Source organism: Rana temporaria, chromosome 12 (assembly GCF_905171775.1).
Source record: "Rana temporaria chromosome 12, aRanTem1.1, whole genome shotgun sequence".
NCBI lineage: Eukaryota > Metazoa > Chordata > Amphibia > Anura > Ranidae > Rana > Rana temporaria.
This window is the reverse complement of record NC_053500.1, coordinates 13,998,666-14,025,715: the sequence shown is the minus strand read 5'-3', so window position 1 is coordinate 14,025,715 and position 27,050 is coordinate 13,998,666. Positions and strand designations below refer to the sequence as shown.

At 47.1% G+C, this 27,050-nt stretch overlaps 1 protein-coding gene across 5 annotated transcripts in view; it reads left to right on the top strand.

Moving 5' to 3' along the window:
- Positions 1-24,147, top strand: part of GMEB2 (glucocorticoid modulatory element binding protein 2) — a 33,472-nt gene extending 9,325 nt beyond the window's left edge. For 2 of the 5 annotated variants that reach the window (XM_040329700.1, XM_040329701.1), the window contains exons 2-10: positions 3,047-3,178; positions 9,550-9,749; positions 13,130-13,260; positions 13,903-14,006; positions 16,245-16,399; positions 18,027-18,107; positions 19,579-19,716; positions 22,152-22,298; positions 22,811-24,147. In XM_040329700.1, the coding sequence (XP_040185634.1) occupies positions 3,063-3,178; positions 9,550-9,749; positions 13,130-13,260; positions 13,903-14,006; positions 16,245-16,399; positions 18,027-18,107; positions 19,579-19,716; positions 22,152-22,298; positions 22,811-23,430 (1,692 nt within the window). In that variant the 5' untranslated portion in view covers positions 3,047-3,062 and the 3' untranslated portion in view covers positions 23,431-24,147. The remainder of the gene's footprint in view (positions 1-3,046; positions 3,179-9,549; positions 9,750-13,129; positions 13,261-13,902; positions 14,007-16,244; positions 16,400-18,026; positions 18,108-19,578; positions 19,717-22,151; positions 22,299-22,810) is intronic. The other 3 variants (XM_040329704.1, XM_040329702.1, XM_040329703.1) reach the window with 3 other exon arrangements.
- Positions 24,148-27,050: the final 2,903 nt, after the last annotated feature.

Sequence of the window (27,050 nt, the reverse complement as noted above, 5' to 3'; positions counted from 1 at the left end):
CTGCAAAACTCTTCGGCCCAGATTTACATACATCGGCGCATATTTATGCCGCCGTAGCGTATCTTTTTTACGATACGCCCACGCAGCGCAGAGAGACAAGCACTGGATTCACAAAGCCAGTGCTGCCAAATCTGCGCTGGGTTTCTTAGGCGCAAGTGGAAGTGGGCGTGAGCCATGCTAATGAGGCGTGACCCCATGCAAATGATGGGCCGAGCGCCAGATAGATACGAATAACGAACGGCGCATGCGCCGTCCCGTGGACGCATCCCAGTGCGCATGCTCAGAATCGCGTCGGAACGAATGCCTAAGATACGACGGATAACTGCCTACGGCGTGAACGTAACCTATGCCCAGCCATATTCACGTACAACGTAAAATACGACGGCTTGTGTTCCCTGGTCCATACCTTTGCATGGGTTGCGCCTCATATATGGGGAATAACTTTACGCCGGACGTACGACTTACGCAAACCGCGTATATTATGCGCCGGGCGCACGTACGTTCGTGAATCGACTTATCTCCCTCATTTCCATATTTGAATAGGAAATCAATGGGAGCGCCAGATGCATCCAGCGTAAATATGCGCCCACGATACGCCGGCGTAGGCAAGTTACGTTGGTCGAATGAAGCCTATTTTTAGGCGTATCTCAGTTTGTGGGCACGGCGCACAGATACGACGGCGCACATTTACACTTACGCGGCGTATCTCGAGATACGTCGGCGTAAGTGCTTTGTGAATCCGGGCTTCCTTTTTTTTCTGAAGCTGACCCCTGCAGTACCTTTTCTTGACCACAAGATGTCCTTCGTCTTCCTGGTTGCATGACACCCTGGTTGCATGACACCCTGGTTGCATGACACCCTGGTTGCATGACACCCTGGTTGCATGACACCCTGGTTGCATGACACCCTGGTTGCATGACACCCAGCATTATTGGTGCACTACTCAATGAATTGCCTGGCCTTTTTTCATTTATGAATACCTGATGTTGATCAACCGAGAACAGCTGCCTGTTATGGAAGACTGCCAGCACTCTCTCTGCTCAGCCTTTCCTATTCTGACCCGGTCAGCCAAGGCTAACGAGATTATGGAGGAGGTTTCCTGTCTGTAATGAAGGGGGGGTGGAATTTTTACAACTAGTCCATTGTGTAACTTGCAGAGTTCATTCATTATGTGTATGAGGGCTGCAGCTACAGCGGTCATCACCTAGTCTATGGAGAAAAGAGTTTTGCTCCTTGATTACAGTGCAGATACACTGATGATGATATTTTGTTTTAATAGGAATTGTAACCTCATCACAGTCCAGCGGCTGAACCAAAAGAAAATTAAAGGAGTTGTAAAGGGAAAAAAAAGTTTTCACCTTAAAGGGGAGTTTCACCCTAAAAACCACTTTCTCTAATTACACTGGCCCCCCACATTACAATACAATTATGCCTGTTATGTTTTTTTTGATGCTGTACATACCTTGGTACAGCTATTCACCCGTGGCTTCGGGGTTGCGAGTCCCGCGGGAGTGGGCGTTCCTCACATGCTGGTGATTGACGTTTTAACAAAAAAACAGCTCCCCCTGTCGCGTAAGCCGCGTCACGATTGGCGAAAGGAGCCGAACGGCGATGCGCAGGCGCAGTATAGTGCCGACTCGCCGTTTCGGCTCCTTTCGCCAGTCGTGACGCAGCATACGCGACGGGGGGGAGCTGGTTTTTTGTCAAATCGTCAATCACCAGAATGTGAGGAACGCCCACTCCCGCGGGACTCGCAACCCCGAAGCCACGGGTGAATAGCTGTACCAAGGTATGTACAGCATCAAAAAAATCTGATGATGCCGGCCCCCCTAATTACTTACCTGACCCCTCGAAAGTCCCTCTCTCGGTCCCGAGATCCTCTTCGCCGCTCAGCCTGGCCGCTGATTGGCTAGAGCGGATGGATTTGAGAGCAGCGCAGCCTTTGGCTGGCACTGCTGTCAATCACATCCAGTGATGCGGTACGCCGAGGGGCGGGGCCGAGTGATACAGTAAGCGGGCGCTCGCTGTATCACGGGAGCGCGCCCGCAATTACTGACCACAATGCGAGCTCTCGCGCATGAATGTGGTGAGTTCTTGCGGGGAGGACCAGAGACAGCCGCCGAGGGACCCCAGAAGACGTGGATCGGGGCCACTCTGTGCAAAACGAACTGCACAGTGGAGGTAAGTATAAGGCTCCATGCACACTGAAGCTGATAAACTGCAGTTTCTTGGCGTTTTGGCTTTTTTTTTTTTTAAAGCCCATAAACTGAACTCCATGTTGGCCTATGTGCCCATGCACACCTGAGCGTTTTTTAGTGTTAATGAGCTTCGGAGTTTATTGGCTTTTTTCTTAACGCCCGAAATTTGCGTTCAACGTGCCGTTTTTGGCTCAAAAAAAACGGGGTGAGCGTTTTTTAATCCATTGAAAAAAAAAAATCTACGCTGATTAAAGCTATTGCAAACACGCTAAAAAAACGTTCCCTGCAAAGCTACTGGCGTTTTTTTATAGCTTTTATCAGCTTCAGTGTGCATGGAGCCTAACATGTTTGTTATTTTAAAGAAAACATTTTTTTTCCTTTTTATTAACCCTTTTAATGGCCAGCTTTAAATTGTGCACGGGCCTAATGTAATGTAAAAACTTTTTTTTTATTGTGTTTTTATACTGATAGTCTGTGGTCTATTGCGGCGCAGTGTACCTGGGGTTTTCCCGCCAGTTAGCTGCACGTTGCCATCGACATCTTGAAGGTGCGGTGCACTTTCTGAAAAGCCGATTTCTTTCCTCTAGCGCCGGCTTTATTTACAGCACTGATGCTCTCAGGTGGAAGGTCGGCAACCTGCAATCTGGGCTTGCCGACCTACCATCCCAGAGCAGGAGGTCGCGGGCCACATCAGAGGGCTCCGCGGGCCACATGTGGCCACTTGTTGGACACCCCTGGTATAGAGATAAGTCCTCCAGGATTATCATACTATTGATTGCTTATGTTTTAATATGAATTCATTGTCCTTTTTTTAAGAAGAACTTTTGGTGTCGTTTTTTCTAATCCAGACTAACCACGGAAACCATGGCCACCGAAGACGTCAGCGTGCATGTAGAGGAGGTGGTGGTGGTGACCACGCCGGATAATATAATGGATGGCAGCATGGAGGAGGTGAAAGCGGTTCTTGTGACCACCAACAGGTAGGGCTCTGTACTTTAAGGTTTTTTTAAACCCGCAACCGTAAAATCAATTTGTATATGCAGTAAGGCTCTGTTCACACCTAGGCGTATATACGCCTGAAGCGCCACGCCGCAGCAGCCCCTAAGATGCTGGAGGGGTGATTTTACATTGCCCTCTATGGAGATGGTTCACATCTCCACGCCTGCCGCCTGAAAACAAGTCCCGGACCTTTTTTTCAGGCGGCTTTCGGCGTTCGGCATAGGAGAAGTGGACCTGGGGGTAAGCTGCATTCACAATCGCGGCATTTTGTCGCCGCAAATCGCGGTACAAAATGCCGCAATTTGTCGCCGCAATTCGCGGGACAAAACGCTGCGATAAGGTACGCCAAGGTGTGAATGCAGCCTTAAGCATGCTTGTTATACTCACTGTGGAACCTAATAGGGTAATTTACAGAAATGTGTAAAAAGGCTGTTTGATCCTGTCTTCTCTGATCCTCCCCTTCTTCCACGGTCCCCAATCCATCTGCTGATAGTACAGAGCCTTGGGGGCACTCTGCACATGCTCAGTTTGGTGTTTATTGCTAGAGAGCTTTTCAGCACATGGCCAATCAGCACTGTCCAGACAGAGGGGTCAGGGGTCCTGCAGCCTCATAGGACAGTGAGAGGAGAATGAAAACTCCTCCTACAAGCTTTAACCGAACACTGATAGAAGTCACAAGACTGCTATATACTGCTGATGAGAAAACGGTATTTAACCATTTTATATTTACTAAAACCATTACATTTCCATGTTCTGTGTACTGTGGGAGACCAGATATAGTGAATGCAGGTTCTGGGTTTAGTAACACTTTAATTCTGTAGTATCTGAATACAGGATAATAAGGCAATCAGCCTTGGGGTGGGATATGTTCACTTTCTTGATCATAATTGCACTGGAGCAGTGGTGCTGCAGTGGGAAGGGAATGTGGCTGGTTAGGTAGGGTCCCAGGTTTAGGGGGCTATGAGACCACTACAGAATTGTTCTGGAGCTGGGATGCTGCAGAAGGAAGGGAGTGTATTGGGGTAATGAAAGCCCTGGGTTTATGGGGCTATGGGACCACTACAGCATTGCACCAGAGCTGGGGTGCTGCAGTGTGGAGGCAGTGTGGCTGTGGTTAGGTAGGGTTCCAGGTTTAGGGGGGCTATGGGACCACTACAGAATTGCACTGAAGCAGTAGTGCTGCATAGGGAGGAAGTTTGGCTAGGCAGGGTCCCAGGTTTAGGGGCTTATGAGACCACTACAGAGTTGTTCTGGAGTTGGGATGCTGCAGAGTGAAAGGAGTGTATTGGGGAAGGCCCTGGGTTTAGGGGGCTGTAGGACTGCTACAGCATTGCACTGGAGCTGGCATGTTGCAGAGTGGAGGGAGTGTGGCAGGTTCCCAGGTTTAGGGGGCTATGGGACCACTACAGAATTGCACTGGAGCTGGGATGTTGCAGTGGGAAGGGAGTGTGGCTGGTTAGGTAGGGTCCCAGGCTTAGGGGGCTATGAGACCACTACAGAATTGTTCTGGAGCTGGGATGCTGCAGAAGGAAGGGAGTGTATTGGGGTAATGAAAGCCCTGGGTTTACGGGGCTATGGGACCACTACAGCATTGCAACGGAGCTGGGATGCTGCAGAGAGGACGGAGTATGACTTGTTAGGTATGGTCCCAGGTTTTAGGGGGCTATGGGACTATAACAGCATTGCTCTGGAGCTTGAGTACTGCAGAGGGAGGGCCTGGGTTTAGGGGGGCTGTTGGACTGCTACAGTATTGCACCGGGGGTGGGATGCTGCAGAGAACGAGGGAGTGTGACTGGTTAGGTAGGGTCCCAGGTTTTAGGGGGCTATAGGACAATTACAGCATTGCTCTGGAGCTGGAGTGCTTCAGAAGGAAGGGAGTGCATTGGGGTAATGAAAGCCCTGGGTTTACGGGGCTATAGGGCCACTACAGCATTGCTCTGGAGCTGGGCTGCTGCAGAGGGAGGGTTAAGAAGGCTCTGGGTTTAGGAGGGGCTGTTGGACTGCTACAGCATTGCACTGGAGCTGGGATGCTGCAAAGGTGAGGGAGTGTGGCTTGTTAGGTAGGTTCCCAGGTTTAGGGGGCTCTGGGACCACTACAGAATTGCTCTGGAGCTGGCGTGCTGCAGGGTGAAGGGGGTGTGGCAGGTTCCCAGGTTTAGGGGGCTCTGGGACCACTACAGAATTGCTCTGGAGCTGGCGTGCTGCAGGGTGAAGGGGGTGTGGAAGGTTCCCAGGTTTAGGGGGCTATGGGACCCCTACAGAATTGCTCTGGAGCTGGCAGGGTGGGGAGGGGTGTGGAAGGTTCCCAGGTTTAGGGGGCTATGGGACCCCTACAGAATTGCTCTGGAGCTGGCATGTTTCAGAGGTGAGGGAGTGTGGCTGGTTAGGTAGGGTCCCAGGTTTAGGGGGCTATGGGACCACTACAGCATTGCACTGGAGCTGGGAAGCTGCAGAGGGAGGGAGTGTGGCTGGCTAAGGGGGGCCCTGGATTTAGGGAGCTGTAGGACTGCTACATCATTGCTCTGGAGCTGGTATACTGCAGGGCAAGAGAGGGTGGGTGGGGGATATGTGATGCCTGGGTTTAGGGGGCATGTAGGACTGCTAAAGCACTGCTCCAGAACTGGGATGCTGCAAAGGGAGAGAATGTGGCTGGGTAATGGGGGCCCTGGGTTTAGGGGGGTTATAGGATTATTACAGCATTGCTCTTGAGCTGGGATGCTGCAGAGGGAGGGAGCGTGACCAGGTAAGGGGGACCAGGGATTTAAATGGGCTTTAGGACCCCCAAAGCATTGCATCGGAGCTGGGATGCTGCAAAGAAAGGGAATGTAGCTGGGTAAGCGGGGCCTTGGATTTAGGGGGCTGTAGGACTGCTACATCATTGCTCCAGAGCTGGGATGCTGCAGGGGGAGAGAACTTGGCTGGGTAATAGGATCCCTGGGTTTAGGGGGGGTTATAGGATTATTACAGCATTGTTCTGGAGCTGCGATGCTGCGGCGGGAGGGAGTGTGACCAGGTAAGGGGGGACCATAGGTTTAAAGGGGCTATAGAACCCCCCAAAGCATTGCTCCGTTGCTGGTAAGTTGCAGAGTGAGGGAGCATAGCTGAGTAATGGGGGGCCTGAGTTTAGGGGGGCTATGGGCAAACTGTCAATGTCTCTAACACTCTGGACAACCTCACAATTGGAGACCATTTCATCTCTAAGGGTGCAGCATTTCTTAACTGTATTCTTTCAGTACATAAATAATTGATCAGGCCTGCAGCAGTTCTTTCCCAAAGGTTTTGATCTCAGCGATGTACATTACACGGGGGTGATCTCTCCCAGCCAGGATATGTGAGTTTTTGGGCTCACTGCTGTCCTGAAATGCCATCTTCAGTCCAGACACTAGATAACAAGGCTTTAACTGGCTGCACCCATCTGCCTCCCACAGTTTTGCCATGGCAACAAGCAAGGGCCTGCTTCCCGACATGTACACTTGGGGCCGACATCAAACACCTCCAACCGGGGGGGGGGCTGCTGACATATTCATTTCTCTCTGGACCAATCGCATTATAAGGAATGTAGAGCAGGTTAGAGATTTAAAGAGACACAAAAAATACCAGGTAGTCCTGGATGTTAACACCTGATTGGCCAGGTAAAATTGCATAAGAGGGGAAGCGTTCCTTGTTTTGCCAGTTTTCTTTTTTAATGGGGCAATTGAGACTTTCTACCGCCTGGGTCCTGTGCCAAGCATGGGAACATTGAGGAGCCTGGCGGCTTCTGTCCTGACCTGACCCCCTCTTTATTTTTCCTTTTAAAGTTCCAATAAAATTATCTTGTTAAAAAAAAAAAAAGTTCCAATAAAACAGTTGAAATGTTTTTTTTGTGTGAATTGTCTTGGATATAAAAAAAAATTCATTTTATGGGCCGGATTCAGATACATTGCAGTATCTGCCGGCGCGTTGTAACGTAGCTCACATACGGTACGCCGCCGTAACTTAGGGCGCAAGTTCCGTATGCAGAAAGAACTTGCGCCCTTAGGGCCAGATCCACAGCCGCCGAGCGCAACTTAACTTTTCAGAGTTAAGTTACACTGCCGCAAATCTCCCAAGTTAGGTGCCGATCCACAAAGCACTTACCTGGAAATTTGCGGCGGTGTAACTTAACTCCGTCCGGCGCAAGGCGTTCCTAATACAAATGGGCGATTCCCATTTAAATTAGGCGCGGACGTACTGCGCATGCTCCGTCGGGTAACTTACCCGACGTGCATTGCGCTAACTGACGTCGCTCCGACGTCATTTGCTTAGACGTTAACATAAATGGCGTCCAGCGCCATTCACGAACGTCTTACGCAAACGACGTAGAGTTGAAAATTTCGACGCGGGAACGACGGCCATACTTAATAGGGCTTAGTCAAATAGGACCCAGCCCTATTTTTACGCGGCATAACTCGACGTAAACGACGTAGATTTAGCGCGATGGGCCCGTCGGAACGTTCGTGGATCGCCGTAAGTGTTCATTTGCATATTCTAGTCCGGCCGCAATGGCCTCGCCACCTAGCGGCCGGCCTAGAATTGCATCCTTAAGATCCGACAGTGTAATTCATTTACACATGTCGGATCTTCTGCCTATCTATGGTAAACTGATTCTGTGGATCAGTTCTATAGATAGAAACAGGGATACGACGGCGTGTCAGTAGATACGCCGGCGTATCCCTTTTGTGGATTACCCCCTTAGTTACGGCGGCGTAACGTATGTGTGTCGGCGTAAGCCCGCCTAATTCAAATGGGGATGATGTGGGCGTGTTTTACGTAAATACACTGTGACCCCCGCGTATTTGACGTATTTTACAAACGGCGCATGCGCCGTCCGTCGAATATCCCAGTGTGCATTGCTCCAAAGTACGCCGCAAGGACGTATTGGTTTCGACGTGAACGTAAATGACGTCCAGCCCTATTCGCGAACGACTTACGCAAACAACGTCAATTTTTTAAAACTCGGCGCGGGAACGACGTCCATACTTAACATTAGCTACGCCTCATATAGCAGGGGTAACTATACGCCGGAAAAAGCCTAACGTAAAAAAAATGCGCCGGCGGGACGTACGTTTCTGAATCGGCGTAAATACCTAATTAGCATATTCCTCGCGTAACTATACGGAAGCGCCACCTAGCGGACAGAGTAAATATGCAGCCTAAGATCAGACGGTGTAAGACACATACGCCGGTCGGATCTTAGGGAAATCTATGCGTAACTGATTCTCTGAATCAGGCGCATAGATACGACGGCCCGCACTCAGAGATACGACGGCGTATCTAGAGATACACCGTCGTATCTCGTATCTGAATCCGGCCCTATATGTTGAAATATATTTTATCTGCCAAAATATATATATATTTTTTTCCATTCTAACCAGCCGCTTATACATTGAATATACTTCTACCGCACAGCCAGAAGGGTGACGCCATTTTCCCTGTTCTGGTCCGTGTCACTAAAGCAGTGGTAGGCAACCTGGGGCCCTCCAGCTGTTGTGAACTACATTTCCCACGAGGCATTGCAAGACTGGCAGTTACAATCATTCCCAGAGGCATGATGGGACTTGTAGTTCTGCAACAGCTGGAGGGCCCCTACCCCTGCACTAAAGGCACATCATTTCCTTTTTTTTTTTAAATAGTGTAGAGAGGGATTAGAACACTTGTCAGGTTTTATAGCTGTCTGTGCCCCCGTTTTGGGAGAGTCACCCTCTCTATTTTTTCCTGTGTACGGTTATCACTGAAAGTTAAAAGGAAACCCCACATTTTGGGTTGACCTCAGAACAGGAATAAGAGAAAATCTTCCAATGAGGACACTAATGCCCCGTACACACAATCGGATTTTCCTACAGCAAATGTCCGATGTGAGCTTTTGAACGGAAATTCCGACCGTGTGTAGGCTCCATCGGACGTTTGCTGTCGGAATTTCCTGCCAGCAAAAGATTAAGAGCTGGTTCTCAATTTTTTCACCGGAAAAAAAATTCCTATCGGAAATTCCGATCGTCTGTAGCAATTCCGACGCTTGAATGGCCTGAGCCACGATAATGTCACTCCCATGCACGGGAGCCACGGTCGCGGCACAACGCTCTGAAGGGACGGCATGCCCATGCAAGGGTGACATCCCCAGGAAGTAGTGAATATCTCCTAAAAGGTGCAGGTTTAGGAGATATTCCTTGTTACCTACACTTGTGCTTTATTACGAGCCTACCTGTAGGTACAAGTGAGCTCGCAGTATTTACTACCGTTTTTAAGAGAAAAAGAGTAATTGAGGCTATTGCTTGTTATTTTGAGAAGTTGTATTTTATTTTTATTTTTTTATGTTATATGCTTGCTTAAATTTCAGCTTTAATACTATGGGCTGTAGCCGGATAAATCTGCAGTGTGCCTGTTGTGATGATGTCCACGAAGCTGACAGTTGTCCTAACCCTCTGTTCTCTGTTGGGTGCAGGAGCCTAGCCGAAGAAGCCATGGAGTCTGAAAGTGTGGCGGCAGCAGCTGCAGCCGCCTTTAACGCCTCAACAGAACTGAAAGAAGCTGTATTAGGTATGTAAAGTTTCTGCTTATTATATCGTCTGCTCAACAACAGTGGATTTGCTTGTTTTTGTTCAGAGATGCAATACAGTCTACTAGATTGAAAGTCAACCTTTTGTCTTGCCCATTCAATCAGGTTCTCTTTAATGCTGACCCCCCCCCCCCCCTTTACCAACAGCTGTAAATATTTACTTTCCTTTTATTCCTCCATTGCTTCATGTGACGGTAGTGGAGGATATCCCCGTCAAACATTCCCTTCTTCCCATAAAGAAAATCACCCAAGGAGGAATATTCCTGGGATCGCCCAATAATCCACACATGAGCCAAGCTTACTGCTGGAACTCAAACAGTGGGGGCTCCCATACAGATTATAGGCAGACACTTTGGAGCCGACCCTGTAGACACATTTCTTAAGGGTAAACACAGGTCTTCTTCACACACACAATAGATCAATTACCCTTTAAAATAGAGAGCTGGCTGGGGGTGGGACATTAACATTTCAACAGTCTGTTAGGCAGAGGAATGAGTCACACATGAAATCACCTTTTACCTCTAACACACACAGCATTAAACTAGCAGGGAGAATTAAACTGAAGCATATAGGCAAAAAGTCCTTCACACTTCATTTGCCCACTAGAGTGAGGAGACTGAGAATGTACACAGGGTGGCTCCCCTGACGACATCACTTCTTCCTGTATGATAGATGCAAGCGCTGGTGTTGTGTCTCCAACTCCATTTAGAGTAGATGGAGAGGGAGATATGACACTAATCTACGCCACACGTATGTTGATAGTATTGCTCTTGCTGTACCTCCTATCCGGGGAAACTACAAACTATGGGGTAGATTCAGAAAGAAGTTACGCTGGGGGTATCTATTGATACACCGCGTAACTTCTAAGATGCTCCGGCGTATATTTTCTCTGTATTCAGAAAACAACATACGCCGGAATTTGGCCAAGATCCAACTGGCGTAAGTCTCTTACGCCGTCGTATCTTAGTTGCATATTTACGCTGGCCGCTAGGTGGCGCTTCCGTCTATTTACGCGAGGAATATGCAGATTAGGTAGATACGCCGATTCAGAAACGTACGTCCGCCCGGCGCATTTTTTTACGTCGTTTACGTTCGGCTTTTTCCGGCGTAAAGTTACCCCTGCTATATGAGGCGTATCCTATGTTAAGTATGGACGTCGGGCCAGCGTCAAATTTTCCGTCGATTACGTCATTTGCGTATGTGGTTCGCGAATAGGGCTGTGCGTAATTTACGTTCACGTCGAAAGCATTGGCTTTTTGCGGGTTAATTTGGAGCATGCGCACTGGGTTACGTTCACGGACGGCGCATGAGCCGTTAGTAAAAAAAAACGTAAATTACGTGGGGTCAGCCTTCATTACCATACAACACGCCCACTACATGGATAATTTGAATTCCGCGGGCTTACGCCGGACCACATACGCTACGCCGCCTTAACTTAGGGCGCAGGTTCTTTGTGAATACAGAACCTGCCTCACTAAGTTACGGTGGCGTAGCGTATCTGAGATACGCTACGCCCGCACAAAGTTACGGCGGGCTATCTGAATCTAGCCCAATATTTTTAAGCTTTTATTTAAGAGATTCAATATTGTTGTACCACCCCATGGAGGTAAACATTTCACCTTAAAAACTTTGTGATAAACATAGTAATATACTAAATACATATTCATTAAAGGATAAGTTCACTTTTCCTAATATGTTTGTCTGTATCCTGGGTGTAACATATTACTGATGCAGCAATACCCCCATACTCCCCCCCTCCTTCCTTGTGACAGCGGGCCAGTGATCTTCTCCCCGAACCCGCTGTCGCAATTTAAAAAATTCACAGTTCTGTGAATGGGGGAACTACAATTACCATCAGCCATTGCAGGTTACAGGTTGTAGTTCTGAATGATCTACCAGGGCGCTGATGAGCTCTCTAGGGACTTCATTGATGCTTTCTGTCATTCAGTAACTGCCTTCCCGTATGAGGAACAGGCAGCCTGCTACACTGACAGTCTGCAGGAGCTTGAGATTGCACCTGTTATCTGCTAATCATGGGTGCAATGCTCTGCAGGCTCCTAATAATGTATCAAAGTGTTTTTGTTTTTTTAAATAACAAACATGTTATACTTGCCTCCTTTGTGCAGTTGGTTTTGCACAGAGCAGCCCAGATCCTCCTCTTGCTGCTCCTGGCCCCTCCCTCCTTTGAGTGCCCCTCAGCCAGCAGTTTGCTACAGGGGTCACCCAAGCCGAGTCAGAGCTCCGTGTATCCATTCAGACACGGAGCCCCAACGTGGCCCCCTCTCTCCTCTGATTGGCTGACTTTGACAGCCACGGGAGCCAAAAGAGCCGCTGCTCTGACTCAGCCAATCAGGAGGAGTGTACTGGATGGCTGAGGGGATCGTGGACATCGCTGTAGAGAGAAGCAGCTCAGGTAGGTAATTAGGGGGGGGGGGGGGTGCTGAGGGGGGCTGCTACACACAGAAGGTTTTTTTATCTTAATGCATTAAGATAAAAAAAACTACTGACTTTACAACCTTTAATGCACTTCTTCTTTTTTTGTTGCTTTTTAAAAAAAATCACCAGTTCATGCGCTGATCACAACACCCTCAAGGCAGGCTGGTAATAATGTGTATGGAACTTCTATTACTAAAGTGTTGCAGCTCTCCTGCACCGATGCGTGGCGCTGGCTGGTCCGGGCGCATTCGCAGTCCCCTGTGCATGCCGGACACTGGGTTGGGTGGTCTGTGATCAGCTCCAAGGTGACTGGATGTCTGTAGATACATCTTGTAGCGCCGATGCAGGAGAGGGGAACAAATGATACCACACGCCTGTTTTTACTACTCTGATTGTGAGTGCAACTATTGCAATCTTTTCTTGCGTGTGGTACAAAGGCTTCTATGAATGGGCAGAAGAGGGGGAGGGTCGGGCATAGCTGCTCTGTGTGCTTCTCTCCTCTCACAGCCAGAGTGCATTCTACGGGAGTACAAAAAAAACTGTCACATATATGTAATAGAGAGAAGTTGCAGAGGTGACATGCACCTAATTGGACTTAACTTAAAAAACGTGCCTGCACATTTTGCAGAGTTGCTGAATTCCTGGAATTCAGCTTTAAACTTGGCTAGAAAGTGATGGCATGTAGGCTTTCTTCAAACTGTTAAAAAAAAAAAAAAAAAAAAGAGATCTTTTTAGCAATCCTACATAACACAGCTCCAGACATGAGCGCTACAGGTCCCCAGCGCTGGTGTTGTCCCCTCTCTGACCGCTTGGCCATTCACAGCCCATGGGATGTTGTGGGAGCTTTCTTTTTCCAGTGCTTCGTGAACTAGAGATTCACAGAAATCTTGTTCTTCTTCTTTTATCTATGACGTTGGCTGAGAAGTGAAGATGGAGGATGAGGACGAGGAAACTCTCGAAGCAGAGATTGCGTACGCCATCACCTGTGGAGAGAGCAAGGCCAACCTGATCTGGAGAAAGTTTGTGTGTCCGGGGATCAATGTCAAGTGTGTACAGGTGAGCACGAGTCCGCTTATAATGGAGCCTGCACTCTATTTACTGAGCATTATTGTCATTTAAAGCACTTTTAACCCCAGAGAAGGGGTTAATAAGGGGTTAAAAGCGCCCGACAAGCACCGCTGCCGAAGTGCTTTGCAGGTTCAAAAGTGTGAAAGTACCCTTAGGGAACTACTACTGAGGGAGGGGGGGGGGGGGTTATTCTGCGCTGGTAAAATCAGTTTGGGGGGAGTGCACCATGTTGGGGCAGCCAGAGCCCCCACCCCCCGGGCAGATGGGGGAAGTGTGGGGTGTAGGGACATAAGAGAGGGATAGGTTAGAGTGGGAGTAGAAGAGAAAGTGGCAGAAAGTTTGTGTGGATGTGGGGAGGGCTGAGCTAGAGAGAAATTGCTTCCTCTATAAAAGGGTAATGTAATTATTAAAGGAGAGCGTTTTTAACTTGTAAGTCCATTTCCTGGTAAACTGGTAAGGTCCTCCATGCATGCAGGTTTGTATGTCCGCTATAGAATAAGACTCAACACGTGACTTCAAACTCTGGGGTGTCTTGGCATACACAGGAGCAATCTTCTTAGTATAAATTATTTTTTCCACCCCAAGTCTGCTCTCTAATGTCTTATTGGACTCTATTTCTTCAATTTTCAGTATAATGAACATCTGATCAGTCCAAAAGAATTTGTGCATTTGGCTGGGAAATCTACCTTAAAGGACTGGAAGAGAGCCATCAGGATGAATGGAGTCATGCTCAGGTCAGCACATGATTGGTTCATGATAATGTGTACTCATTGTTGACTGCTCAGTAGATTGCTTTAAGAAAGGCCTGGATTCTTTCCTAAATGTACAGAATATAACTGAGAACTAAGATTTGTAGGTAAAGTTGATCCAGGGTAAATCCGATTGCCTCTCGGGGGATTAGAAGGAATTTTTTCCCCTGCTGTAGCAAATTGGATCATGCTCTGCTGGGGTTTTTTTGCCTTCCTCTGGATCAACTGTGGGTATGGAGTTGGGTGTATAGGATTTTACTGTTTTTTTTTATTTTGTTTTTTTATTTTTTGTGGTTGAACTGGATGGACTTGTGTCTTTTTTCAACCTGACTAACTATGTAACTATGTAACTATGTAACTATGTAACTATGTTCAGTACCTAAAAATTGCATGCATGTTATGTGATTGGCTGGAGCGGCGATGATGTCACTCTGCGCATGCGCGTGAGAGTCATCAAAGCCAGCATTATTCATTTGGAAAATCTGCATTCTCAGTGCGCCTGCGCCGACAACGTTGTATTCTTTTTGGCAAATATTGCAAACACCTACAGGTAAGCCTTAATCTAGGCTTACCTGTAGGTGAAAGTTGTAATGGGGGGTTTACTTCCATTTTAAGGACCGAGCCTCTTTCTGAGATTTGATGTTTACAAGTTAAAAACATGGGCCCGGATTCACAAAGCACTTACGCCGACGTAGAACAAGATATGCCAACGTAAGTGCAAATGTGCGCCGTCCCCACAAACTAAGATGCGCCTAAAAACAGGCTTCATCCCGCCGACGTAACTAGCCTACGCCGGTGTAGGGTGGGCGCACATTAAGGCTGGACGCATGGTGGCGCTCCCATTGATTAGCCATTCAAATATGCAAATGTGGGAAAGACGGCGATTTACGAACGTACGTGCGCCCGGCGCAGGCTACGCGAGGTGCGCGTAAGTTGTACGTCCGGCGTAAAGTTATGCCCCATAAAGGAGGTGCAACCCAGCAGCAGACATGCAAAGGTTTGCACCAGGGAACACAAGCCGGCGTATTTTACGTTTGACGTGTGTCTGGCTGGGCGTAGGTTACGTTATTGTCATACGCAGTGATCCGGCGTAGTTTAGGCAGTTGTTCCGATGTGGATGTGAGCATGCGCAGAGGGATGCGTCCACGTCACGGCGCATGCGCAGTTCGTGATATGTATCTGTCTGGCGCTCGGCACATCATTAGCATGGGGTCACGCCTCATTTGCATGGCTCACGCCCACTTCCACCTACGCCCTACGCCTTCGAAACCCAGCGCAGTTTTGGGAGCACTGGCTTTGTGAATTCCATGCTTGCCTCTCTGCGCTGCGTTGGCGTATCGTATATTGTTTGCGCTACGGCGGCGTAATGTGCGCCCGCTCTCTGTGAATCTGGGACATGTTTTTTTGCTAAAAAAATTACCTCGAACCCCCGAACATTATATATATTTTTTCTAACACCCTAGAGCAGGGGTCTCCAAACTGCGGCCCGAGGGCCAGATGTGGCCCTTTGCTAGCCTTTATGCGGCCCTTGGGGCACAATTCCTTCTACTGATATGAGGCACTATTTCTCCCACTGACACCAACAATGGGGCACTATATATTTTACTGATACCAATGATGGAATACTATTCCTCCTACTAATAGGAGGAATACTCCTCCTATTGACCACCAACCCTGAGGCCATATTTATTCTCACTGATGCTGGGCCCGTGACATTTTCTGCCCCTGCTGGCCACAATCCGGCCCTCCTAAAGTCTGAAGGACAATAAAGTGGCCCTTTGTTTGAAAAGTTTGGAGACCCCTGCCCTAGAGAATAAAATGGCGGTCTTTGCAATACTTTTTAGCATTTGCATGAGTACCGATACCCTTTCATATACTTAGTATCAGCACCGTTAAGGACATCGGTGCAACCCTAGCTGCAATCGCTGATCGGATGTCGATCAGCTGCTGGTTTTCCAGTATGCCTGTTCAGCAGAAGCCGGACAGGCTGCTGTACACACTGGCCGCATTTCTGTTGTAGCGGCTGATATTCAGCCTGTGTGTACTCGCCTTTAGAGTGTTAGAACCAGGAAACGCACTAGTGGCATTTTCTTAGTGCTAGATTCAGGTCGATCATACTGGCAACCCTAGTGATGTAACCAGTGGAGCAAACTAACAGCAAATTTCTGTACCCTCTTTTAATGCAATCATTTAATGTTTAATTAGAGTGTATTCTTTTATCAGGAAAATAATGGATTCAGGGGAGCTGGATTTTTATCAACACTCCAAGGTCTGTTCCAACACCTGTAGAAGTACCAAGATTGATGTGACGGGGAACCGCGTGTCCCTCTGCAGCCAGGTGTCCACGGAGTATATTCCCATCACCACATCCAGTGACAGTGAGTGGAGACTCAGGAATAACGCTTCTTTCATCTAATACATTTTTTTTTTTTTTTTACGGTACCTTTATTACATTTTTCGAGCAAAACAAAATACACGAAACAGGCTACATAATCAAAGCCCAGCAATACAGCCCATATAAAAGAATAAGCAGACATGCAAGGTGTGTCTTAAAAAGTTGGGTGAATGGTATCAGAAAACAAAACAGAAGATACAAAAAATGTCCTTTTTATTGGCCTTCAAAACTAGGGATCGACCAATATCGGTATCTTGTCGGCACCGAAAAAAACGATATTTCGGCCGCCTCTCCAACAACTCTCCGATATTTTTTGCTGATATTTTATACATTTAAAGAAAATAATTTTACACTGTCATTTTTTTTTTTTTTATCACTGTTATTGCTGTCACAAGGAATGTAAACATCCCCTGTGACAGTAATCGGCAGGTACTCTTTATGTAGGGATCGAGCACTTCAAAGTATTCAAAACATCAAGATCAGTGTTTTTTAATACTTCATTTTTTTTAAACTGGAGCCCTTAAAGGGGAGTTCCAGCCAATTTGTATGTTTATTAAAAGTCAGCAGCTACAAAAAGTGTAGCTGCTGGCTTTTAATAAACAGACACTTACCTGCTCCAGCGCTCCAGCGACGCGCGCCGGCCGGGGCTCCGCTCCTCTCCCCCCCTCCCCGGCCGGCGTCTTCATTCTCAGTGTAGGCACCCGGCCTTGACAGCTTTCGGCTTCACGGCCGGGCACCCACTGCGCATGCGCGAGCGGCGCGGCCCGGCGCTGCGCCGTGTAATTGGCCAGGAGATCGCCTAGGACCTGTGACGTGTCCTAGGCGATCGCCTACAGCAGCCCCTTCCTGTAGGCGATTAAGCTTAGTCGCCTACAGGAAGGAGGAAGTGGGACAGGAAGTCCCACTCTTCCTGAAGCCCCCACTCCCCCCCCCCAAAAAAATTACATGCCAAATGTGGCATGTAAGGGGGTGAGGAGTGGGATAACCGAAAGTTCAAATTTGGGTGGAACTCCTCTTTAAGATGTCAGTAATCCAGGAAGTGATGTCATGACATCCCTTCCGGATAACTAGATCAGAGGGCCAATCGAAGCACCGGCTTTGTTCGGGTCTTCGCCCGGTCGACGGACGTTCCAGGTGGTTTCTCGGGCCTCCAGGTGGGACAGGAAAGCCTGGGCGAGCGACGGTAAAGGGGGGGTGGGGGGTCGCGGCGGTTTCCATCCATTTTGCTTTCTGTTTGTCAGCTTTTTGCGGCACAAACCGGGAACAGATCTTCCGCTTGCCCAAATCAGACTTACTGGCTGGATTAGCAGATAAAAATTGAAGAAAGAAAGCCCAAAATGAAAACTAATGCAGCCATCACATCAAAGAATTGGTAAGCTGCAATGTTTGCTTTTGGGTTTAATATTGCTTTATCACCCCCCCCCCCCCCCAACCCCCTGCTGTCCTTGTCCCTAATCTATAGTAACCAGGCTTGGACATATATAAAACAAGTATATAGGACGATGGGACAGGCATCTAAAAATGTCTGAAGTCTCATGATTGGTAAAGCGTTCCATCACTGCCATACATAATAGATTCAGCTGGTTTTAACCATCTTTTCTCTTGTACAGCTTTTACTGTTAACGGGAGCCCGGCAACTATTACTATAGAGACGTGTGACGGATCGGGAGACTGGGGCAATGTGATTGGAGGTAAGTTCTGCAAATGGTGAAATGGATATTTTTTTTGTTTGCAGTCAAAAGAAAAGTTGACTGAAAGAAGAGTTTGTAACTTCACAGTCTGCTGGTGAAAATGTTGCCGGCTTAACAAATTGCTGTTTCCAATATCAGATTGAAAGATCTGTCTATGCATGCATGAAGCAAACTGTTTTGGTTTTTGATTTTTAACCAATTGAGCTCAAACATAGGGGTTGATTTACTAAGGGCAAATCCACTCTGCAGTACAAGTGCACTTGGAAGTCCAGTTGCTGTAGGGGAAGATCTGAAATAAGTAGAAGCTCTGCTGACCTTATCATCCAATCATGTACAAGCAAAAATGCTGTTGTTTTTTTTGTTTTTTTCCTTGCATGTCCCCCTCAGATCTACAATGACTATATGTCCAGGGGCACTTGTAGTGCAAAGTGGATTTCCTTAAATAAATAAACCCCACAGATTGTTCCCCCTGTACAGAGCCCTGTGTTAATTGTCAACCCAGGGCTCTGAGCTGTGATTGCACACAGCCGATCAGCAGGTCTTGGCCGTGATTCATTGGCCAGGCCTTGCTGACCAGCTCCTGCTTTGTACAGTCAGAGCAGGTGTCAATGGGGGGGCATGCACGCACGCACGCACCTACCTTAAGACCCCTTTCAGGCTGGGGCGTTTTGCAGGCATTTGGCGTTTAAAAAAAAAAAAGGCTGTAAAGCGCCTGAAAGAAGCCTCATCTGCAATCCCAATGTGAAAGCCTGAGTGCTTTCAGAGCCCTTTCACACTGCCAGCGCCTGAAAAACGATGGTAAAGTGCCGCTAAGACCCCTTTCACACTGGGGCGTTTTACAGGTGCTTTGGCGTAAAAAAAAAAACTCCCTCAATGGGAAGGGGGCTTTAGGAGCGGTGTATTCAAGCGCTGCAAAGAAGTTGCTTGCAGGACTTTTTTTGACATCCTGCCAGCGCAGCGCCTCAGTGTGAAAGCACATTTCAGGTGCTTTTTTTAACGCTAAGACCCCTTTCGCACTGGGGTGTTTTTCAGGCGCTTTAGTGTGAAAGCACTCGGGCTTTCACATTGGGATTGCAGATGCAGCTTTTTTCAGGCGCTTTTTTTAACGCTAAAGTGCCTGAAAAACACCCCACGGGTACGTCACTTTGCCTGTGCTGCCTGTCCATAGTACATTGCAGGCGGGCAGCCTGCAAGTGGTTAAATCCAACCACAAACAGCTTGGTGATCGCTTCTGCCATTTATAGGTTACACCTAGGAGGAGGGAAGGACCACTTCTGCCACAACAAGTGCTTCTACTCAATCATCAACATTATCCAACTTGTTGGAAAATTTCTGAACAATGTATCCAACACTTTTGGAAATGTGCTCTGAAAAGGATAGGAAGGCCCTGTGATGTGAAGTATCTGAACCATATTTAAAATGTATTTCCATCCTACATGCTTAACCCCCCCTGGTTTTGTTTCCCATGCAGATGATACCCTGGTCTTTTGGCAGGGGCTGCGTGACGCCGGACTTCTCGGTGATGTCATTCAAGAGTTTCATCGGGAGCTGCTGGAGACAATGAAAGGCCTGAGGGAGCGGTTGCAGACTCCCCCCATCCAGCTACAGGGTAATTCAGCTGTCGATGTGATTGATTCATGCTTAAAGTGTCCAACAACTGCTCTGCCGCCCACTGTATGCTTTTTAATACTTTTTTCCAAAAGTCTTCAGGTGAGTTATGTGACACAGTGGTAGGAGGAGATCCTTATCCACTTAACCTCCTGGAAGGTTTACCCTCAGTGGTAGGAGGAGATCCTTATCCACTTAACCTCTGGAAGATTTACCCTCCTTCCTCATCAGGCCATTTTTTGAGATACGGCACTGCGTTACTTTAACTGACAATTGCGCGGTCGTGCAACGCTGTACCCCAAAAAAATGTGTACATTTTTTCCACAAATAGAGCTTTCTTTTGGTGGTATTTGATCACTTCTGATCACCCACCTTTTGCTCTATAAACAAAGAGAGACGGACTATTGTGAAAAAAAAAATAGAGAGAGATTTTACATTCTGCTATAGAACATATCCAATAAAAAAATTGAAATATGTATTCTGCTACATGTTTTTGGTAAAAAAAAAAAAAAAAAAAAATCCAATAAGTATATATTGATTGGTTTGCACAAAAGTTACCACGTCTACAATCTATGGGATATATATTTAATTTTTTTAGTAGTAATTGCTGCGATCAGCAACTTATAGTGGGACTGCGTTATTGTGGCGGATATTATGACACTTTTTTATTTTATTTTTTACACTTTTTGGGACCAGTTATCCTAATACAGTGATCAGTGCTAAAAATATGCGCTGTTACTGTTCTAATGACACTGGCTGGGAAGGGGTTAACATCAGGGGCTATCAAAGGGTTAAATGTGCCTAGCCTGTGTTTTACTATACTGTGTGAGGTTCTTTTACTAGGGGAAGAGATGGAATTTATTCCCTGCTGCGCAGGGACCCAAACTCCATCTTTTCCCTCTGTCAGAACAGCGGTCTACCTTGTTTATGTAGGCAGATCGGCGTTCTGTCTCTCTTCCTAACGATCAGCAGGTGCGGAGGACATCTGGTACTGTGTACCTGCCGATCGTCTTCCGCTGTGTGTGAGTGCCCCTTTCCCTAACTGGAAAAAAACGTCATTACTTTTAACGTTGAATATCGGGTTTATGGTTGTAGCTAGATGCCATAACCCCATTAGAATTTTATCCCTCAGGCGCTGGTCTTGCTAATAAAAATGCTAAACAAAAATGGGAGGTTTCGTCCCACATCCCCGCTGCTTGCCGGTGGTTTTTGGGCTTACCTGGCAGATCAGGAAGCCGAAAACCGATCTGGTGCTCGCAGTGGCTAGGCATAGCGATGAGCAAAGGAAATATGGACTCCGCTCATCTCTATGGCCTAGAACAGGTGTAGGAATCCTCGGCCCTCCAGCTGTGGTGAAACAACAAATCCCATCATGCCTCTAGGAGTCATGCCTGTGATCGTCGGGGTCTCGCAATGTCTCATGGGACCTGTAGTTTCAAAACAGTTGGAGGGCCGAGATTGCCTACCCCAGGAGGACCGCAGCGACGTTGTGACCTCACTTTGGGTTCCTTCTCCTCCTTCTCCCTCCTCCTCCTCCTTCTTTCTTCTTCCTTCTTTTTTCTTCTTTCTTTCTTCCTTCTTCTTTCTTTCTTCCTTCTTCTTTCTTCCTCCTTTCTTCCTTCCTCCTTTCTTTCTTCCTCTTTTCTTCCTTCCTCCTTTCTTCCTTCCTCTTTCTTTCTTCCTTCCTCTTTCTTTCTTTCTTCCTTCCTTTTTCTTTCTTTCTTTCTTCCTTCCTTTTTCTTTCTTTCTTTCTTTCTTTCTTTCTTTCTTTCTTTCTTTCTTCTTCTTTCTTCTTCTTTCTTCTTTCCTCCTTTCTTGCTTTTAAGGGTAGAGCAATAATTCTAGCACTAGACCTCCTCTGTAACTTATACTAGTAACCTGTAGAAATAAAAATTTTAAAGTATCGCCTATAGAGATTTTTAAAAAACTGTAGTTTGGTGCCATTCCACGAGCATGCACAATTTTAAAGCATGACATGTATCTGTTTACTCAACGTGACATCATTTTTCATATTATACAAAATGTTTGGGGTATATAATGTTTTTTTGTTTTCTTTTTTTGCATTTGAAAAACCACAACCACCATTTTATTTTCTATGGTCTGTGCTAAAACATATATATATATAGTGTTTGGGGGTGCTAGCAAAAAATACTGATTTTCTCTTGTAAAGTGTCAGAAAAAGGCCTGGTCCATGATACTTTGCTCTGACAGTATGTCCTCAGTTTGTAGACCTTTAGTGGCGAAGGGGGATTAGTGCAGGGGTCGGTGCCGAAGCAGAAGGTGAGTGTTTCAAGAAGAGAGTGTTCTCTAGGACCCTTTTATTTGGAGCCACTGTTGGCTTATAAGTGATTAGACAGCAGGGACTGGGCCTTTTTAAGGACTAATGTTTGATCTCTTGCGCGTCCCTCATGATTGAATCTGTTTCTTTTCTTTCAGCTGGTATCCTCTTCTATTTTTCAGACGCTGTGCTGCTCAACAACATTGTCCAGAATTTCGGCTTATTGGATTTGATTAAGAAAGTGCTGGCCAGTAACAAAAGCCAGATGGACCGCTCTAGAGAGCAGTACACCAGAGATTTAGCAGGTACTCTTTCTCTATTGGTTTCTAGAAGCCAAAGTATATGCACAAAGAACCTTCAATGATCAGCTACGCCACCCTCCCCCCCCCCTTCCGGCCACCTCTTATACTGACCTAAACCAAGTCTTGATCCAGCGATGTGCATAAGGACAGCAGCACTCTCGGCTCTCTCCCTGCTCATTGGCTCAGAGATAGCAGTCATTGAGTACCACTGCTGTCAATCACAGTGAGTGAGGGGCTGGATCATGCTCTGTGTGTCAATGGACACACAGAGCCAGCTTGGGAGCAAGCCTGCACGAGTGCCCCTCTAGCAAGTGGTTTACTATGGGGGCACTCTGCAGAGGGGATGTGATCAGGAGCGCCGGTGGTGGACCCAAGAAGAGGAGAATCGAGGCTGCTCTGTGCAAAACCATTCCGCAGATCAGCTAAGCATAACATGTATGGTAGTTAAAAAAAAAAAAAAAAAAAAATTAAAGTTTACAATCACTTGATTGTTGTTGAAATCCTTTTCTCCACAGCGCTGGAGCAGCAGTGTGATGAACACAGGAGACGAGCCAAGGAGCTGAAGCACAAGTCTCAACATCTGAACAACGTGTTGATGACATTGACCCCAGTCAGCATGCCCCCTCCGGCCAAGCGGCCACGCTTAACCCGTGCAACCTCTGGCCCAGCTGCTATAAGCTCGCAAGTATCTTCTCAGCCAACACAGATCACCCTTCCCCAAGGAATGTCCCTCTCTCAGTTGACCGGCATCCCATTTGGTAAAGTACTGTCTGCTTCCTCCATTAACAAGAACTCGACTTGCCAAGGCAGCTCGCCTTCCTCCCCAGTTTTAGGAGGCTACACTATCCTCGCCCCTTCGGGAAGCACCTTCCCAAGCACTCTGGAAATTCACCCCGACTCATCCAACCTCACCGTCCTGAGCACGGCGGCTATGCAAGACAGCAACACCGTTCTCAAAATGATGAGTCCCATCCAGCTGCTCACTTTGCCAGGGCTGGGCACCATACAGAACTTTGCACAGTTAGCGTCAGCCGGGGGTACCCTCGTAGCCATGCCCTGTGACTCGGCGGATGGAGAGGATGAACATACCACCATAGAGGTGACATCTCTGACCGAAGACGATATGCAGAACTAGAGATGCAAAGCCTCATTATTTGGTACCTTAACAGTTTGGACATGTCATGTGACTGTGATGGATGATGGGAGCTTAGCTGGAGGAAGCTGATGAACCAAAGAAGGATTAGGGAAGTTCTGTGCTTTACAGATCTGCGGCACATTGCACAGAATACGGCCGTAGATGGTTCCAGCACCAAACAGAACGTTGAATATTATTAGAGAGAGCCTCACGCCTTAGTGGTGAGATCTTCCTGTGGTCACTCCTAGGAAAGTCTGATGGTCGTGCTTTCTAAAAGAAGGGGCCAAGATGGAATCCCCAAACCTTCAGTGTTGTTATCATCATCCAATATCTGCATTGTACAAAAATGTTTAGCCACTTTCTAGGAGCTCGTACTCACAGGAATTTGAATGTATCGGAAATATGACAGCCCTGCAAAGTTTATCAAAGTAGATAACTTTAGGTTGCACCAGGTGAGAACCCCATTTGCCGGTACCCATTAAGAAGCTTCCATGAACGCTGGAGCCCAACAGACTTTCAGCTTTCATCAAAGCTTCCCTTATGGGATCATGCAGGTTTATTCTTTATGATGTTCATTAGAAAGGTGGTGAACAGACTTGTTTAGAATTCAAGCTAACAGGCAGTTTTTTTATGAACCAATAGGAAAGGCTCAAAATACACTATATTGTCAAAAGTATTGGGACACCTGCCTTTACACACACATAAACTTTAATGGCAACCCAGTCTTATTTCGTAAAGGTTCAATATTGAGTTATCCCACCTTTTGCAGCTATAACAGCTTCAACTCTTCTGGGAGGGCTGTCCACAAGGTTTAGGAGTGTGTCTATGGGAGTGTTTGACCATTCTTCCAGAAGCTCATTTGTGAGGTCAGGCACTGATGTTGGGCGAGAAGATCTGACTTGCAGTCTCCGCTCTAATTTGTCCCAAAGGTGTTCTATCGGGTTGAAGTCAGGACTTTGTGCAGGCCAGTCAAGTTCTCTGAAGGCCGTCCACAAGGTTTAGGAGTGTGTCTATGGGAATGTTTGACCATTCTTCCAGAAGCTCATTTGTGAGGTCAGGCACTGATGTTAGACGAGAAGGCCTGGCTCACAGTCTCCGCTCTAATTTGTCCCAAAGGTGTTCTATCAGGTTGAAGTGAGGACTTTGTGCAGGCCAGTCAAGTTCCTCCACCCCAAACTCACTCATCAATGTCTTTATGGACCTTGCTTTGTACACTGGTCCAAATCATTAGGTGGAAAGGGGATTGTGGGGTGGGGTTTTTTTCCAGGGGTTGGGCTTGGCCCCTTGGTTCAAGTGAAGAGAACTCTTAAGGCGTCAGCATACCAAGACATTTTGGACAATTTCATGCTCCCAACTTTGTGGGAACAGTTTGGGGACGGCCCCTTACTGTTCCAACATGACTGCACACCAGTGCACAAAGAAGGTCCATAAAGACATGGATGAGCGAGTTTGGGGCGGAGGAACGTGACTTCAACCCCATAGAACACCTTTGGGATGAATTTGAGGGGAGACTGCAAGCAAGGTTTTCTCGTCCAACATCAGTGCCTGACCTCACAAATTAGCTTCTGGAAGAACGGTCAAACATTCCCATAGACACACTCCTATACCTTGTGGACGGCCTTCCCAGAAGAGTTGAAGCTGTTATATCTGCAAAGGGCGGGGCCAACTCAATATTGAACCCTATGGACTAAGGCTGGGATTCCAATAAAGCTCATGTGCGTGTAAAGGCAGGTGTCCCAATACTTTTGACAATATGATTCCGTCCAATACGCAGTACTGATCCATTTTTTAGGGTAATGAGAAGTCAACAACTTTCATATGAGACCAATTACCGGAAGCTTACAAATAGGCCAAAAAAAATGTACAGATGGTTATTGGGTGGGGTAAAGCACCCTTTGATCCCTGACTGGGTCTTTAGCGCTGTCTGAGATCTTCCCACCAAAGTGTGACAACCAGGTCTCTGGGTAGAGTTTCTCTTTAAATTTGTTCACCGACATGCCCACAATTATAGGAAATATATCCATAGACGACACTTTGTCATATTCTATCTAATAGAAACATATAGTTTTGTTTATGTGACTACTATTTTTTAGCATTTTGCATTGTTACAAGTACCAGAGGCGTTCACCAAAACAATTATAGTGGAACCTCGGATTACGAGCATAATCCGTTCCAGAATGCTTGTAATCCAAAGTACTCGCATATCAAAGCGAGTTTCCCAATAGAAGTCAATGGAAATAAAAAAAATTCTTTCCACATTGACTTCAATGGCATTCAATACAGCATGTGGCCAGAGGTGGGGGGGCGCGCCGGAGAGCCTCGGAAACTGAAAGGCCCGAGGACAGCTCGGCTGAACTCGGAAACTGAGTATTTCCGGGGTTTTCCAAACGGGTCCGCTCGGCTCCGGCGCCCCCCTATCTCAGTCCAAACGCGGTACTACACCCGTTTACCACGTTACTCGCAATCCGAGGTTCCACTGTACAGGGTAATTTGGAGTTTGGTTTCTTAATCATTATTATATTCTAGTTTTTCAGTAGTGTCCTGACTGGTCCAATTGAACATGAGATTTCAAGACAAACTATACTGAGAAAAACAATGGGTTGGTTCTGCCATTACTCGCCTCCTGAAAATTCTGGTTGCCTGGCCACCAGTAGCTTCAATATTTGCTAAACTTTTGACAAGGAGCAAGCACGCAGCAAGAAAAGGCAGCAAAGCGTGAAGTTAACTCTCGATAAGCTTATTTCAGTAAGCGACTTAAAATGCATTGAAATTATTGGATCGGTATGACAGTCAGATAACCAGTACAGTGGAACTTCGGATTGCGAGTAACGCGGTTAATGAGCGTTTCGCAATACGAGCACTGTATTTAAAAAAAAAAAAATCCTGATTCAGTTGTCTCGCAAGACGAGCAGGATTCAAGCCAAAGCGGTGTGCAATACCACGTTTGGCCTGAGGTGTGGGGGGGGTGGGGTGCCGGAGCCGAGCAAAGCCAAACCAGCGCTGATCGGAGGCGTCAAAAAGCATGACCTGCAAGAGAAGAGGAGTTGTAGTCCCACCCTTCCTGCCCAACTGTTCTTCCAATCTTCACTTTGTTTTAAAAGCTACAGAAGAATTTTCACACTCAACATTTCTGCGTCCCCCCCTGCCCAGGGCTGTGGTTCCTTTAGTCAACCCCTATGGGGTTTTTTTTTTGTCCTGTAGTGACGGGGGCGCTGGGTGGAGAAATGGTAGATCATGGTGGGGGGGCACCAGAAATGTGTTAGACAGGAAGAGGTCATTTTTCTGCAAGAGAGTAAAGATCGGAGGAACAGGAAGCTGGACAGACGGGTATAAATCCTTTTCTTAGAGAGGGTATGCTTGGTGATATGGTTGCTTTACTGTATACCTCCAGTTATTGTTTTTTGTTTTGTGTAGGGTAGAGGAGAACCTTTGTCAAGTTTCATTGCTATCTGAGCCACCATAAGGGAGACAGCCCCTCACTTCCTATATGAATCTCCATAAGGGAGACGGCCCCTCACTTCCTATCTGAGCCTCCATAAGGGAGACGGCCCCTCACTTCCTATCTGAGCCTCCATAAGGGAGACGGCCCCTCACTTCCCATCTGAGTCTCCATAGGGGAG